We start from the raw sequence: 16,208 nt of genomic DNA, 5'->3' as shown, positions 1-16,208 counted from the left end.
GTCCTCTGTTTATACACATGCACAGATGTTGATTAAAGTCATCTTTGGGCTATATATTGTTGGCTGGTAATAAAAATAAAATGTGTATTTAAAGGGTAGCGCTTATTAATTAATGCATGTTCCTGTATCTCACCCAGTTGGTTAAAGTGTGTGTCGATGCCATGAGGTCCAGGCACAGAACACACCAGTCTGGCTTTGTTGAACGTGCTCCACTTGTTCACCAGCACTCTCTGGCCTCCAACATCATTCTGGGAAAAAAAAGGAGGATAAAAATCTATAAAACACAGACAGCTGTAGCTCTGCATTCATATTTACACTCTCATTATGTTTTTGGCTCGGGATTCCAGCACCTTGGATTTCGATGGGATCAGTAAGTGGATCAGTAAGTGGATCGGTCTTGGAGTTTTTGGCTACGCCGTGTTTTATATCCATATAAAGCTGGACATAATTCTGTAACGTTCACTGCAGTCTTCTGCAATAAATCCTATTTTGAGCCAAACTGAATTTAGACAACAGCTCATGTGTGTGCGAGCAAAGTGCATGTTGGGAAAAATGAGTGACAGATGCTGGAATAGGTAAAAAAAAAATAGATGGAAGAAGCAATCACTAAGAAGAATAATCTTTTAAAACTTTAGTAAACATTTCTGGCACATTCATTCAGTGAGAAAAAAATCATCAAACTGCTTATTTGAAGTACACCTACAGTACAGTACTGCATATGTATGTATGTGTGTACACGCATGTGGTTTTGGAATCAATGCACACAGGAATATGCTCAGCAGATGGGAATCAAGGTTGGGAAACCATGTTAGCTGTTGTGCCTCTGGACAAACAAAAGAGTCCCGTAATTCTTGATATGACGTCTTTACAGGCTTTAGGGAAAATGTGCGTATAAAAAATGTATTTTTTCCATATGAGGGGATTAGAGATCCAAAAATCGAAGGATAAACGTCAAACATTTACCACCTGTCTGTGGTTACTGAAATTCTACAGCTTATTACATATGACTTTCTAATTAAATTTTCTTGAATCTAATTTAGTCTCTGATTGGGTCAGGAGTTCTTTCACGGTCCTTTTTGGACTTACACAAACCTACACACACGAGAAAAATTGCTTTTTTTGACTAAATCGTACAGATTCTACTTCAAATACACAGTAATATGATCAGTTGTACACTGGGACATCTCACAGCGCCTTACCGCACACACTCGCCCCACTCGTGAGTGTATGGCCCCCTCTCTGTCTCCTGCCTCTGTGGCTTTCTCAGTGAAGAAGAAATAGACTTTATCGTCGTCTCTGTCGTCGTTGTCTGGGATCAGATGAGCGGCAATGAACTTGGGGTCTGCAGGAGATAAAAGTCAGGATAAACAATATGCAAACGGTGGAGTGTAAACAGAGACGGAGAAATATGGGACAACTCCCTGAAAGACATGAGCAGCATGTAGAGAAAACGTGTCGGAATAAGACTCTGTTCTAAACTAGTTCTTATTCATAATATTTTACTACCGTGGAGAAGTTTCTCGTCAGTCTCAGTTTTTATGGTGGCACGACCGCCCATACTTCTGAGGATCACAGAGTCTCTTCCTAGGAAATCTGCAGTCAAACCTGTGTACAGCTCTCCGCCTGAGGATGAGGAAAAAGACAAAGGGAGATCAGATATTAGACAAACGATAGACACTGGGGTTGAACAGTTCTTGGTCACAGCAAAGCAAATAAAACAGGAAAAGTGGCATTAAAAAAATCTGGAAAAGCAGTTTGCCCCAAGAAGAAGTTACTGTCACAACTGTCGTGTGGAATTCTGATGGATTTGTTATAAAACTGTCTGTTTTTTACCAAGACTTTGAACTCATTGTTGAGGCCAAAGTGACAGGTGGCTCCACTGTGGGCTTAAGGGTAGAAATTAGGTGTTAAATATATAAATATATGATATATATAAATTTAGATATATGTATACAATATTGGATATGGATATAAGTCTTGAATGTAATGCATGAATGTAACCTCTGACGTGTTGATAGAGTTTTGTCATTGTCCTCTCTCTCTCTCTCTCTCTCTCTCATTCGTTCCATCATTGCAAGCTGTTAATCCTCGACAGTAAAATCCATAAATGGTCAGGGTCATGTCAGGCCTCCAGCAGTAGGTCATATTCAAGGACAGCCTTGTTAGCACTCCTCCACTAATGTTACTAAACCCTGCTGACTCTGCCCTTTAGACCTCCACACTTTGGCAACTGTAACACTTCAGTATGTGCAGGTGAACATTAGATGCATTAGATCTAACCTGAGCGTGTGTGTGTGGTGTGGTGTGTGTGTGTGCAAAGCTGCGTCCCAGCAGCATCCATCACAGCTTTTATGAATTATTCTTTACTTATTTGGACACTGTATTTCTCCACACTGAGACTTATTGGCTTTAAATCAGTCTTTCCTGCCAAATATAATGGAGAGGGATAAAATGTGATCATGTCACCCAGCTGCAGAGGGAACGGGGAACGGAGCACGCACATGCAGATTCTGCAGAGTTAAATATGTTGAATAGTTCTGGGTGTTTCTCCCTGAATGTCACTGGGAATTTGGCTCATGATTCCGTGCTGATTTATTAGAGGTAACGTACTCCTCGTGTGTGTGGGTCGGTGTGTGTGTGCATGTGTGTCTTTTTTGCTTTACTTTTGTACCATACCTTCATCGTGAGGACACCTTCCATTTGTGAGAAAATAAAGGTCCAAACTAATTTAGATGGCGATTTGAGGTTTAAGGCTAATGTTAGCATTAGGCTATGGTTTAAGATTAAGCCTATATTTGAATTGATTATGTTTACTGCAAAAGGCTAGGAACTAATGTGTGTGCATGTCTATCTGTCCACTGAAACGTTCTTGGCATTAGTTGAAATGTTAAATCCCTCACACATGTCCCCGGTAACATCGATATTCAAACATTCCATTTTTATTTATCATAGTAAAGTGTTGGATAAAAACAAATCATAAAAGAGGAAGTTGATGTTCCATCTTCATCAGAGCAAGAATGACTTTGTAAAGAGAGCGTAGATTACGATGAGTATTAGGGCCACATTAAAAAAAAAACGTGACTCAATTATGAGATTAAAGTCATCTACTTCTCCTTATTTTTTCAGTTCAGTTCATAGGACATTTTAGGAAAATATATTAATACATGAAAAAAAATTGTCGTACCAATGAAAGTGCTGGCAAAGGGCACGCTGGGGTCATGAGGGACTTTTCCACGTCCATTTTCCACACTCATAGGATCCATTGTGAACACATGCTGGGAAACAGAAAACAAAGGTATTAACTGTAAATAATAACACGTTATAATAATTACAATAAATATATAACATTATATATAACATGTTTGTTTCATGAAATTAATGTCCTCTCTGCACAGTATATTTCTACTGCAATAAAAAAAAATCAAAACATGTCAACAAATCTGCAAGTAGTTTGATTCCAACATCCTGACCAGACCTGCTCCACCGCTGTGTCCAACACAGCCTCGTCCTCCAGTGTATTCACTAACTTCCATTTCTAAAAACTGTAACTGTTTAAATTTAAAAAGTTTCACAGCTATTGTGTTCCTAATTTTACTTCAAACTGTCAACTGCAACAACTGCATGTCAACATGTATTACATGAAAGTTTTGCTCCCTGGGGTTCCTGACCTACTCCATCAGACCCAGTTAAAGAGGTTCCTTCGAAGGTCTTTCAGCACTGGCAGCTGAAACTCGAGGACCTCAAGGAAAGATGATGTTTTTATTTCTATTTTACTTGTTACCACTAGGGAACGTTACATTCATACATTCTAATGCTTTGACTTAATATTTTCATAATATTAGTGTACTTATCACAGAGCTGGAGCAGTTGGCAGTCGACCAATGAATGAGGGAAGTTTGGAGGACATTTGTCTTATTTAAGTGTTTCTGTTTGTACACATGGTTTTAGATGACTGCACATCAGAGGCTCTGTCCGATTGTTCATATTTAGAAGAGAGGCGTTTTGCTTCAAACATTTGTCCTTCCTCTGAACCCTGTGTCTGTCAGTGATGAGACATTGTCTGAGAAACCAGGAAATGCAGGATCAGACTACAGTTTCCAGGCTCCAGACTAGTTTCCCACCCAGTTCCCACATCGTCCCACCCGGAGAGGAGAGCATTAAGCAGCTATCAGGATAATGAATTAAAACAAGCATCCGTCAAAGTCTGGAAGTCTCACTTTTGAACATTCAACAGAAAATATTGTTGTTTGTTGACTTTAGTCACTCGACTAAATGACGTTCCACTCAACACATGACAAAAAGACTTTTATTATTATGTTTTGTAGTGACTCTAGGGCAGGGGTCCCAACCTTTAATGAGCTTGGGGCCACTGTTGCCCCCCAGCCTCTGTGAAGGGCCAAAAACTAAAACTAAAAACGAGATAAAAAAATCAAAACAATTTTATGAATCACCACTTTTCTGGTACCACTATTTCTAGAAAGGATATTATGATATAATTCTGTATTTTTTTTCCATATCCTGGGATTGTTTGACTCTTCAGGTCAAGGCTGGGTTGGCGTGACAAAAAAGCCTTTCTTCTTTGCCTTTTTATTTCTACTTTTTCTGAACATCTATCAGTCTCTGACAGATCGTTGTCAACTTTCCAATATAAAAAGGGAAAAAAGGGAGGCAACAGGATCTGCAGTCTGTCCTGCTGTGTGAATACAGTTCATAATGACTCTAGTGTCCTTACAGTGAACTCTGTGTGTCTGAGACACAGTTCCGGCAATAGACAATGGAACATTGTGATTGGACAGCTGTGGCTTCATCATAGCAAGAACAGAGAGGACATGATGACTCTGACGTCATCAAGACAAAAGAATACTCCAAAATCACATACAGTCACGCATACTATTCTTTTGTTCCCGCTATAAGACCCCTGACTGGTGACAGGTAGCCTCCAGAAAGTACACAAAGCCATAGGTTTATCAAAAATAATAATAATACGAATAAAACATTAATGCAAACATATGATTTAAAGGACCCAAAACCATTATACTATCAGTCTTATACCCATAATATGTATATATACACATATGTATATACACTGCATTTATATATATGTATATGTATATATGTATGACAACAATTGGCCTTGTTCTGAAAAAGAAACCCTCTATATTAATCACACCAGCAGTTAAGCTAATATTGTTTAGCATGTTGTGTAGCTAAGCTAACAAAACATGTCGAGTGTTATTGGTTATAAACATACATTTTTGTTTAAAATGTTGATTAAAAAAAGATGTACACTGTTGTAATGAGTTACACTTTAACATATTAACATTTGTGTTTCAGTTATGTGTGTTATTGAACAAATAGGAGGAGTGTATTTTAATGACCACGTCACCTCTTCCATTTCTATCATTTTATTTTCCTCCACCCTGTGCTTTTTTTATTTCAACCTCTGACAGAGTTGTGCTTAAGTCAGTCATCTGTCATCCGTTTCTCTTCAGCAACTCTCTGTTGTCTCGATGCCAGAGTTTATGTTTCTGCATCACTGCATTTTGTCTTATCAATATTAACGTTATTGTCTGAGTCACTTTGGTCAGTTATTGCCAAGATAAATACACAGTAGAACTGAGAGAGAGCAAGAGGGGGGTGGGAACTGAATGTTTTTTGCCATTATTTTACTGTTTTAGCTGAATACTTGTACTGTGTGAACTAAAAGGCTAAGTTTCAGCTGACAAAATGAAACATTAGCTCATCAGGCCTGTTCCTTAACAATGATATTCTCAATATCCTCCATGACTCCTTTACCCCAGTTATAAGATCGTACTACAGTATGGCCAAATACTTTAACCATGTATACTTTGGACTTTTGTACTGCACTGGATGCAATAAATACAAAAATCAGACTGACACTTATAATCAGACCAAACCATCCAGTCACTGAACAGCTTGCCGGTTGCTCTTTGTCATCATATGCTATCTGTGTCTTATTGACTAATTTAAACAAACCCCCTCCCTCCCCCCCGCTCCCTCCATCGCTCCCTCCAGCCGCTCATCATCATCTCCTCATACTTGTCCTCCCTTGTTGTTAATGTTTTGATGGAGTAGAGGTAGATGCTACGTGAGTGCGTGAAAGACAACAGATTTAACCGGGTCTGCCCTTTAAATTCGATGACTTGAATCATCTCAGCACCACTGCTGTTTGTCTCTGAACTCAGTTTGCATGCGTTGTGACTAAACGCTGGATTAAAGCTCACTTTTAAAAACGTCAAACATTCAGAGAAATACGCTTTGGTCAAAGATCTCATAGACAACTTGGCTAACCACCAGACCTCCTGTGACGTGCTGTTTTTCTTGGCCCTTCCCTCACCAGTGGATCAAATCATGGCTGGGCTCCATCTCCCACCACCACAGAAAAGAAAGAGAAACACAGGGGAATGTGTGTCCCCAAAGGTCGTGACTTTTCTCATTACATCGTGATGACGCAGAAAACGGCACAGAGAGCGGTCGAGACAAACGGATGATGACAGTCAAAAGGAAAGGAGCAGGAACGTGACATAGACAGAACAGAAGAAGAGTTATGGAGATCATTAGTGAAGAAAACCTAAAGTTCAAGTAAAATTATGGAGTGAAGAGCAGTAAAATAATCCTCAAAGAGGATTCAATCATCTGGAGCATGTAGGAATCTGAGCCAAATGAAACACATGCAAGTGGCTAGAACTCAAAGCTGATTTCCACATAAAATAGTAGGAAATGGTTCCAACATGACGAGATCAAATATTGTGTTGTCAAGGCATCACATGATTATTTGCTGTTGAGAAATATGTTAAATAATTTTTCAATATACTGCTGGTGTTTATATCTCTATTTTAACTGTCAGCCCATTAGACCAATGAGTTGTGGGGGGGGGGGTCATTCTATCCTTTTTTCTTTATGCATACGTTCATATTTTTGTTTAAAAGTGCGTCTTTCATCGTGATTGTGGTTGTTTTGGTCTGCTTCTCTGCATATTTATATGTTCAAGTCTGTGTTTCATGTGTTGTGCATGCACACCTAGCTTTTTCCCTTGGCGGTAACGTGGTTTATTTTCACATCCGTGACACACGAGAGGTGACTGTGTCACTCCACATAGAGACTTCAATCTGTCTGTGAGGCAGCAACACAAAAAGCTGATTCAAGTTTACAACTTGAGCGCACCAGATGAACACCATGTGGCAGGGATTAATCTGAATATTCTGGAAAAAATTGTTTTTGACACTTAAAAACCGTGACACATTCAATGGTCGTCAACTTTAACGGATAGCCAGATGGAATTGCTGAGATTTAAACATTTTTCGTGACTGACCCCTTTATTCTTGGCTGTTAAAGCATCACTTTATGTCCTGATAACTAAGAAGCTAAAACATCAGACAATAACAACCTGTCAAATACTTGTCTGGTACGAGCGTCATTTGAAGGAGGCTCTGAGTGCCTGTGTAAGTGTAGTTGTTTAACACAGCTGCAAACCTCAAACACTCTCTCCTGCAAACTGGATGCACAATTTAGGACAGTAACACAGGCCTGAGACAAGGAGAGAGACGAAGGTGGAGAGTATGTGTACGTCTGTGTCTCCGTGAGATAAAACACCCGGCGGGTCAAAGATCATCCCACCCAGAGTCTGGTCCGAGGGCTGGCAGCCTGTGTGCCCTCACAGGGTCAGACAAACAGTCGGGTGTGTGTTCTTTTCCAGCCATCGATTGGTTAAATAAATGGACAGACTCCCTGCGGTGTTGTCCATTTAGAGAGAGACAAGTCCAGTATCTGAAAGGACACTGCCGTAGGGTGGCGAATGGGCACACACACACACACACGGGTTGACGTGACTAATCACACATGCAGCTGACACAGGCTGTTACTCATCTCACACCTGTTCATACAGACAAACACTTGTAAACACACACCACATCCCCCCGTGCAGTAATTTACATCAAGTGCACCAGAGTTTGTTGGGACAGGTACAGAACCTTCACCATCAAAGTACACAGTTTACAAACATACAGAGTTTCTGTCCTGACCAGTGAGTAGTCATGTGACAAATTTGAATTTGTTTCAGCAAATGTTTAACATTTCTAATCTACTGAGTAATGACGGTCTTTCAGGTGATTTTAAGCCACTTGTCAAACCTGTTTGTATTTAGTTGGATTAGGTTTTCATCTGGTGATTTGCACATAGTATGACAGTGCTATTTGTAATGTTTATGTTCTATATAAATTCTCTTTATTTAAATTTTGTATTCTCAGTACTTTAGTTTGTGTATTATCACTTGGTACTTGTACTTTAGTTTGTGTATTATCACTTGGTTCTTGGAGCACTGAGCACTGAGCACTTCATGACACTTTTAGAATACAGCAATATACAATGAGAAAATTTCATTCAAGGACTTAAATTTACTTCACTTAATTTTTCCTTGTTGCTTACCTCTCCTCTGTGGCCCACATTGATGAAAGTACACATGGGCTGGAAGGCACCGGTGCCACAGGCCAGGAGATGAGTTCGATTGTAGGGCTGCAGCAGGCGAACGAAGTTGGCACACTCCGACTGCAAAACACACACACGCGGACATACAGACATCCAGGGTCAATCTCTTAATAAAAACATGTACAGTAGTATCTTGATCAGTATTGATCAAGAATTTAAACGTCCGATCTAAGACACCTATACACACATCTTTTATAAATGAAAGGACAGAGTGAAACAGAAACTGTTATCCAAATGAATTGATACAAATTTTTATTATGTTTTATTGATGCCACATGGTTCTAATGAAGCGCAACAAAAGAGCTTTATTATGAGTAATGTGAGCAGTTGTTCAGTTCAGTGTCTCCTCACAGGAACTGTAACTCTGGAGTTTTGCCAGAAAGACGTGTTGATGTTGTACAACAAGCTTCATCACAGTCATGTCAAATAAACATTGACCAGATGTTCATTAAACGCCACAAAACGCCTGGTCCAAATGTAAATCTGTGACATGGAATTTGACTGAGTAAAAAGATTAACACTTTTTTTTCTCGTAATTGTCCCACTTTTTTCATTGTCACATTTTTGACTTTATTCTCTTAAAATTTTAACTTAGTTTACGACTAATTTATTTCCTAGATGTGGCCACAATATTACATCAGACCAAAAAATATCTGTGTTCTATGTCCAAGATGCCAACAAGTAGACCAATAGATGGGGAAAATAAATATTTACACGTCTCTGTTACAAGAGATTCCGTGGAAGCGGCAGAAGCGATCACTTCCTCTGTCTTTAAAAGCAGCAGCTGAGGAGGAAAGGACCGGACCACTGTCATGGTCTCAAGTTACCAAGGTCAAACTAATATAAGCATCTGGTGTCTCTGTGTGTTCCTGTGCTCATGCTGACAGTAAATTGATAGGCAGCGCATTGCTGTCGTTCATTCATTTGTGTCTTGTATTTAAGATGTTTCTAGAAGTCCTGTTTTATTTGAGTGTTTTGCTTCAGTTTTTTTAAATCACACGCCGACGCTCTGACACTGTTGATCATTTTCTCGAGGGCTTCAAGGGGCCACCGTCCTGATGTAAACCATGTCACTGCACTCCACTAAACAGTCTACATCCACTCTGGACTAATGTTTCTCAGTTCAGACAAAACCAGACCAACGACAAACTAAACAAGAGACTCGTTCACATTAAGAATGTGTTTAATAAATCTTACTTAGGGACCGGTCATAAATGGACACAGAAAAAAAGGGCCGATTTCTATTATAGAAGGCGGCAAAAATTTCACCTGGTTTTTGATGGTTTGTGGCTTGAAGCTCATTCTTAGGAACTCATCCTAAATAATTTAAATCGCCTTAAATCGAAACAGTAGAAATATGCTCCAGTCCATGGTTGACTTGAATCATTAGGATGGAGAACAAAGTAGGGTTCTTTGTTCTAAGAAGAGACGTATGTGTGAGTGAACAGAGGTTGACTAAAAAAAAAAACTTCATGTGTTTCCATTCTTCTTTTCTGGGAGTCGTCTCGGAGATTTGTGTGTGGCCGAGTCGAGCAAAGAGAGAAATAAGATGTTGAAATGAGAAAATTTATCTCTGTTCTTCCACCAAGGGATTGTGGGTTTCTTACATCTGTGTGGTCTGAAAGGAGATTAACTGGCAGCTGAAGTGAGCGGTGTTAAACAGAACATGAATTGGTTCAACGGTTGTGTTTCACTGACAGACATACTGTAAGTGGGAAGTGGAAAGAGATTTTATCGTCACATCATTCTTTCAGAATTAAAAGCAGGTTTGTTGAAAACAGAAACCCAACCGTAGTAATTTATTGGCTTTCTATTATCAAGGCCAGGTTGGCTGACCACACGCCCTGCTGTCCTCTCAAAGAGTTAAAGCTTTGAAGCTGACCACAAAAACCAGAGGTGGAGGTCAGGGACAGCATGCACGGTATTTCAACCAGAATAGAATTGCTGCGTTTGGTTTGAGAGGTATCTTTGTATCATTTGTTTAAGAAAACATGAATACTGCCAATGTGCTTCTCGTTCACTGTGGTTCTGAACAATGTGAGTGTGTGACTGTAGTGGTTGTAGAGCAGGAAGTAAAAGGAAACTCCTCCCACTCAGGTCAAACTACCATCCTTTTCTTACTATTGGAATAAACCAAGTTTAGAAAAACATTTTTATGATTTTTATGTGACATGAAGATATTATGAGGTCTGATTTGTCACATTCTCCCAAACTAGGATTGTTTACTATACTATTATATAGTATTACTATTAATAATGATTTTGCATTTTATTAGTCAGCTAACGACGCCTGTCCTTTAAACTGTTACAAGCAAAACAACAATGCATTGATTACCTCTAGTGAAGGGCTAAGAGAGGGTCAAAGATCATGCTGTTCTAAAACCTGAGATATTTAAGTATAAAAAGAACATTTTAGGTATACACAGAACCTCACATTTGACTCCTATGAATAGATTTTTTTTTCAGTCGACTTTAACTTCTAATACACTTTGTGCACAAAAACAGACCTTAATGTGTTGAAAATCACTCACTGGGACAAAGTGACTGTGGAGCCATGGAGTAGAAACAAATGTCTTTGTCGTGACTTGGAGAAAAATCTTCTAAGCAACAATGAAGCCTTTATTTTGAGAAACATGAGCAGCCACCATGCTTCAGGCTAAAATACATTTTATATCACATAGCTTCATTTGTTTATGGCAAGTGTCACAGCTTGGATACAACACATGTTGAATAACCTGGATGTAGGTCCAGAGAGGAAACTGACTGGAGGTTGTGGAAAACCTTTGTCATATTGTTTCGTCTGAAGTCACAAGTCTGTACATTTTAAACCTTTGGGCATTTCTGCATAAGAAATGGGAGCCTGATACGTACTTCGCAAAAACCAAGAATGTGTTTGTTCTGTTAAGGTGGGAAGAACATTCTAGCCAAGACATTTTCTACTTCAGCAGAAGTCAATTGTTGAACTCCTGGGAAGTCCCCGTTGGACCCTCTCTCTACAGAGAGCTCTCTGTTATTGCATGGTGTGTATCAGCCTTTAGATAATGACTTTTCTCTCCGCTAAATAACCAATCTGTTTAATTTTTCTGTTTCTTCAAAGCGTTAGAATGTTGCCTGAGTTCCTTAAGATAATAATTAATATGAATAATAAATTAAACTGATCTCATGTTACACAGCTAGTTTACTTTCATGACTGTAGTTTGTTTTTCTAGTACTGGGGAAAATTCAACACAGTAGTAAAACTAATGTGAAACTAACAGCAACCGCAGTGAAGCTCCAACTCTGACGATTGACCCGGACAGGGAGTGGCAGGTTTGGACCTTTCCAGTATAAACAGCCTGAGTTCAGTGGAGACGAGTCAGATTCTGTGTAACACTAACAGGAAATGTGCACAAGTACAGGACAGAGGAGTCAACAGGATCTCCTACGCAATCAAAGAGACACAGAGACATCAGTTCAAAGCTGCAGGGGTTTGACTGTCCAAGCCTTTGGTCTCTGCAGCTGGTAGCAACAAACAAATCAGTTTTCTGTGTAGTGCACTACCGAAAATATTCAGTCGTCAAAATCAAAAAAAAAAACAACCTCAAACCTCTCCAGTGTGTCAGAGATGATTTCCATCTTAAAACCAGTGAAATACAGTACGTAACCAAAGAAAATGTTTTATGGAAAGAAAAAAACCACAGTAACATCACTTTGCATCTTGGCAAGAAACCAACATTAACCAACATCTTGGCAGAAGAACAAAGAACGTATTGGTGCAAACAGAACACCCTTGGCCTTCTGCCTTTGCAGCAGCTTTTTCCCATTAATTATATCAAACAAAATCCATTCCTGAGCCGTGAAGACAGACTGCAGTGTCATCTAGAATCTGCTGCCCACACGGTACTGTTGTTTGGGCATTAGGTCATCCTCCGCAGTTCATCAGAACAGCTTCTAATGTCATACATCAGAGTCCATTATTTATACTGAAAATAGTGGTTAGCAGTGGTTAGCACGCCTGCCTTGGAAGTAGAAGGCAGGTAGTCCTGGGTTTGATTCCCAAAGGAGCTAAATACTTGGCGCCTGCCAGGGGCAGTGTTTTGCAGCAGAATTTCCAAAGTGTGGGATCAGTAAAGTTCAAATTATTATTATTATTATTACAATAATATTATTATTATGACAGTTATTTGCTGCAACTATTGGTTTGTTTAAATTGTGTTTATTTATTTATTTTTTAATTTATCTTACTTCTACTTTGATCTACTTTACCTCTTGTAATGGAGTTTCTTGTAATGATAATTTCCCTCAGGGGATCAGTAAAGTAAATTGTGATTCTGATATAAGAATTTATCCAAAAAATATTTAGTTTTGTAAAATACACAGATTGATTATTTCACATTTTGGTATTCAGTAATGTCACCCTCTAGTTTTTGTTTAGTTTTTTGCCAATGGTAAATGTTAAAGAAATGTCTGAGTATGTTGCAGTAATATATCTTACAGTCCACCAGCCACTGCTAAAATGCAAAGACGAAGACCATAAGTGGAGAGTAGAAAAGAGAACGATTTGTTCCAATGAACACAGTTATGAGAACAAACATTGTGAAGGAGAGGAAAGTGACCAAAATGTCTGGTTCCTGTCCTAACTGTTACTGCTGTGATTAACTCTTACAACTGTAGATCCAACACAAACAAATCAGACATCATTGTTTAAGAAAAGGCGACTGTGGGATAAGACGGTCTGTCAGGGTAGAAGAACAAGACGTTGAGTGATGAAGCAGAAAAATGTGTTAACAGGCAGAACAAGAGAGAACACGCTGGATTGAAACCTCCGAGAGCCTTCCTGCCCCTACTCCCCTCCCTGTCTGTGATTCATTTGCTTGAGACTTAATTAATGATGCTGAAGGTCACAAGGTCATGACTCTGGGAGGAAGCACTATCAGTAAAAACATGTTTGAGGTGGTCCTCGGTCGTCGGTAGAAGGAGTAGAGATGTGTACTTTCATCAGGGAGATAACAGAGTTGTGTTACAAATAACTGTCGTTTGACTTTGTTTGATTTTGGTCGAGAAGGGAATTCTTCATATTTGTTGTTGTTCTTTAGTTCTAATCAGATTTTAGTCACTGTTACTCTTTTGTGCACAGTATCATCAAGCTCATCAAGATCAAAGTGAAAAAATGTCAGGACTTTTTACCTTTTAACCTCCACCATTAAACTCAGCTTAGTTCAGCACAAGAAGCAGTCATTTATCTGACAAGAACTTACGACAACAGCAAACAACTGAAGTTCAGCTTGTTCAGCCTAAGTCGGCATCGACCAATCAAACTCTAGTCGCAAATCCTTAGTTAATCAACTGTTTTTGTTTCTTTTTTAATGAAGCGTTGTGACTCCTAACGTTTTTGATCATTACAGTAGCCTGAGGGTATTGGTATATGCGTGTACTCTGTTTTATAGTCTAGTAACTGCGACATCATCAGCAGGGACATATTCAAGGCATCTATGGAAACTTCAGTCGGCCCTCGCCCCCTACTTTTCAACCTTTTTGACCTTCCTGTCCGACTGTTGTTTACCATTGCTTATTACATTATTGGCTCAAATATTATGTGTGGAGTCTTGTTTCCACTCCTTTAATATGCTGTGTTTAGACTGACCTCCTTTGGTCAGATTGTTTATTGTGAACCCTGGAGTGTTTGGTCATTTAATTTACAATGAGATAGTTCTGTAGTTGAATTATAGTTGACTTTACCTGCTGAGAGCAACCCATTCAGATTTAAGCCATGTGGTGGCTGGATGTGACCTAAACACACATATGTGAGACTGCAGGGGTCTCAAACTGAACTGAGCCAGGGGGGACTCTACCGCCACCATCTGTCCCGGGGGGACACTACCGCCACCATCATCTCATTAGGAATTCACAACAAACAGTTATCCTTATTATACAGGAAGTAAAAAAAAACAAACTAATTACACTATTGAAATAAATTATAATTGACATTTTGGTGGATATTCCCATTAATTAAGAAAAATAAAAAGTCTTGCAAGTGATGAGTCCATCAGTTTAGGTGAGTCCATCAGTTTAGATGAGTCCATCAGTTTAGGTGAGTCCATCTCACCTGACATTTATCATTTTCTACCTTTCATGGTTATGGTTCTTTTTTCAAACTCTTCATCCTTCTATTCCATCCTCTCCCCTCTTCTTCTGAAGCTCCCTTCAGGGTCTTTGGGCTCAGGAGCAGAATGCTAAGTCAGCAGCTGTTGACACTCTCTTGGGCGCAGGTTCTATTTATTACATAATGTACTTTTTCAAAGCAGAAACACTTTCACCGTGATAGTATTAAATGTGAAGGCTTAAAAAAAACGTCTTTTTTGCTACACTTTTGTACGTGTTAATAATTGAAGTGGACACCGTCCACCCTGTCCCACCCCCTACTCTCTTGCCCCTCTTCCTCCACAGACCAGTAAAGCTCTGTCTTTACAGTGTTGCGTTGCTCTCCTCCAGTTCGTCTCTCCTTCACCTTGAACATTAAAGCTCCGGCCATTATATAATCTCCTAAGTGCTGTTATGGACCTTATTAGAGGCCGTGCTGAGTTTGGCAACTTCCTGTTCCTTTCTCTTTCATGTGCGAGAGCAGAGAGGAGACCAGGTGCCTCAGGGTAGGAAACTGACGAGTCAGCGCAACACTCATGTCGCTTAACTGATTAAGTGAGCCATTTACAATGTGATGCTGAAGGCACTTTCCATCATATGAAAAAAAAAAGAATCTTCTGCTCCTGTCCATAAATACCAGTGAATGTAGGCTGTTCCTGAAATGCATTCAGGTCGGAGTGTGTGTTTTGTTACTGCTCTTGTTTCCACTTACAAAAACATTGGTTTTTGTTATGTAACTGGTCAACCTAGTTGTAACATGTCAGCAGAAGAAGAAGACCTTTTTTTAAGATATTTCTCAAATGTTATGACAAAACATTGAAGTCTGTTCAATCAAAATAAAGAATTGAAAATTCTTTAAATTAAAACTACATTCACGTAAGTACAGTAGAACTAAATATTGAAGTTTAGTTTAGCAGAGATGTGAACTAATCCTATACTGTAAGTGACGCCATTGAAATTCAACAAAATTTGTTTTGAAACACGATACACAGACAAGTCACGGTCATAAAAGGTTCAGAATCCTACTATATTGTAAATAGATTTAATTTAAGCATAAAGTATAGTTTCAAAAGTCATAGTCTGCATATGTTTTCATTTTCTGAAACCCAGCTCACCTGCTCCTTCCCCGTCTCTATGCAGTTCTCCCTGGTGCCAGGTAGAGGAGGCCAGTTAATCTGCAGAGAATAAAAAAAGAACACAGAACAATGAGCATAAAGAAAGGGAATTATGGGATGATTTATAACCTCATAACACAAGGAATAAACCAATGAGACCAATTATACTACAAATGTAATTACAACACAGGCCGTTCATACACTCACAGCAAAATCAATCACCGCACGTGTCATTAAATCTGAATTATTCTCTCTGTGACTCAAAATAAAAATAATTAGAGGCAAATTGAGCAGAGCAGATTCCTCCCACATGGGAGTGAGCTTTGGCTGGTGGAACTGAAACTAGGATAAGGAGATGACAGATATATTTGTCACTGATGATCAACTAGCATTAATAATATCATGGGTGTAGCCCAGCAGGGTGGTGGTGAACTTCAGGAGTTGTGAAATAAGTCTTAGGTCTGCAGGA

At 39.2% G+C, this 16,208-nt stretch overlaps 1 protein-coding gene across 1 annotated transcript in view; it reads right to left on the bottom strand.

The window, feature by feature from the left end:
• sema3bl (sema domain, immunoglobulin domain (Ig), short basic domain, secreted, (semaphorin) 3bl) overlaps positions 1-16,208 on the bottom strand; it is a 45,348-nt gene that overhangs the window by 8,702 nt on the left and 20,438 nt on the right. The window contains exons 3-8 of the mRNA XM_008318719.3: positions 15,740-15,799; positions 8,446-8,565; positions 3,185-3,275; positions 1,507-1,623; positions 1,200-1,342; positions 94-248 (exon numbers count right to left, since the gene is read on the bottom strand). Coding sequence (XP_008316941.1) covers positions 94-248; positions 1,200-1,342; positions 1,507-1,623; positions 3,185-3,275; positions 8,446-8,565; positions 15,740-15,799 — 686 coding nt within the window. The remainder of the gene's footprint in view (positions 1-93; positions 249-1,199; positions 1,343-1,506; positions 1,624-3,184; positions 3,276-8,445; positions 8,566-15,739; positions 15,800-16,208) is intronic.

This window comes from Cynoglossus semilaevis, chromosome 10, assembly GCF_000523025.1.
Source record: "Cynoglossus semilaevis isolate Cse_v1.0 chromosome 10, Cse_v1.0, whole genome shotgun sequence".
In the NCBI taxonomy this organism is placed as follows: domain Eukaryota; kingdom Metazoa; phylum Chordata; class Actinopteri; order Pleuronectiformes; family Cynoglossidae; genus Cynoglossus; species Cynoglossus semilaevis.
The sequence above is the reverse complement of the archived record's forward strand: the minus strand, read 5'-3'. Positions and strand labels throughout refer to the sequence as shown.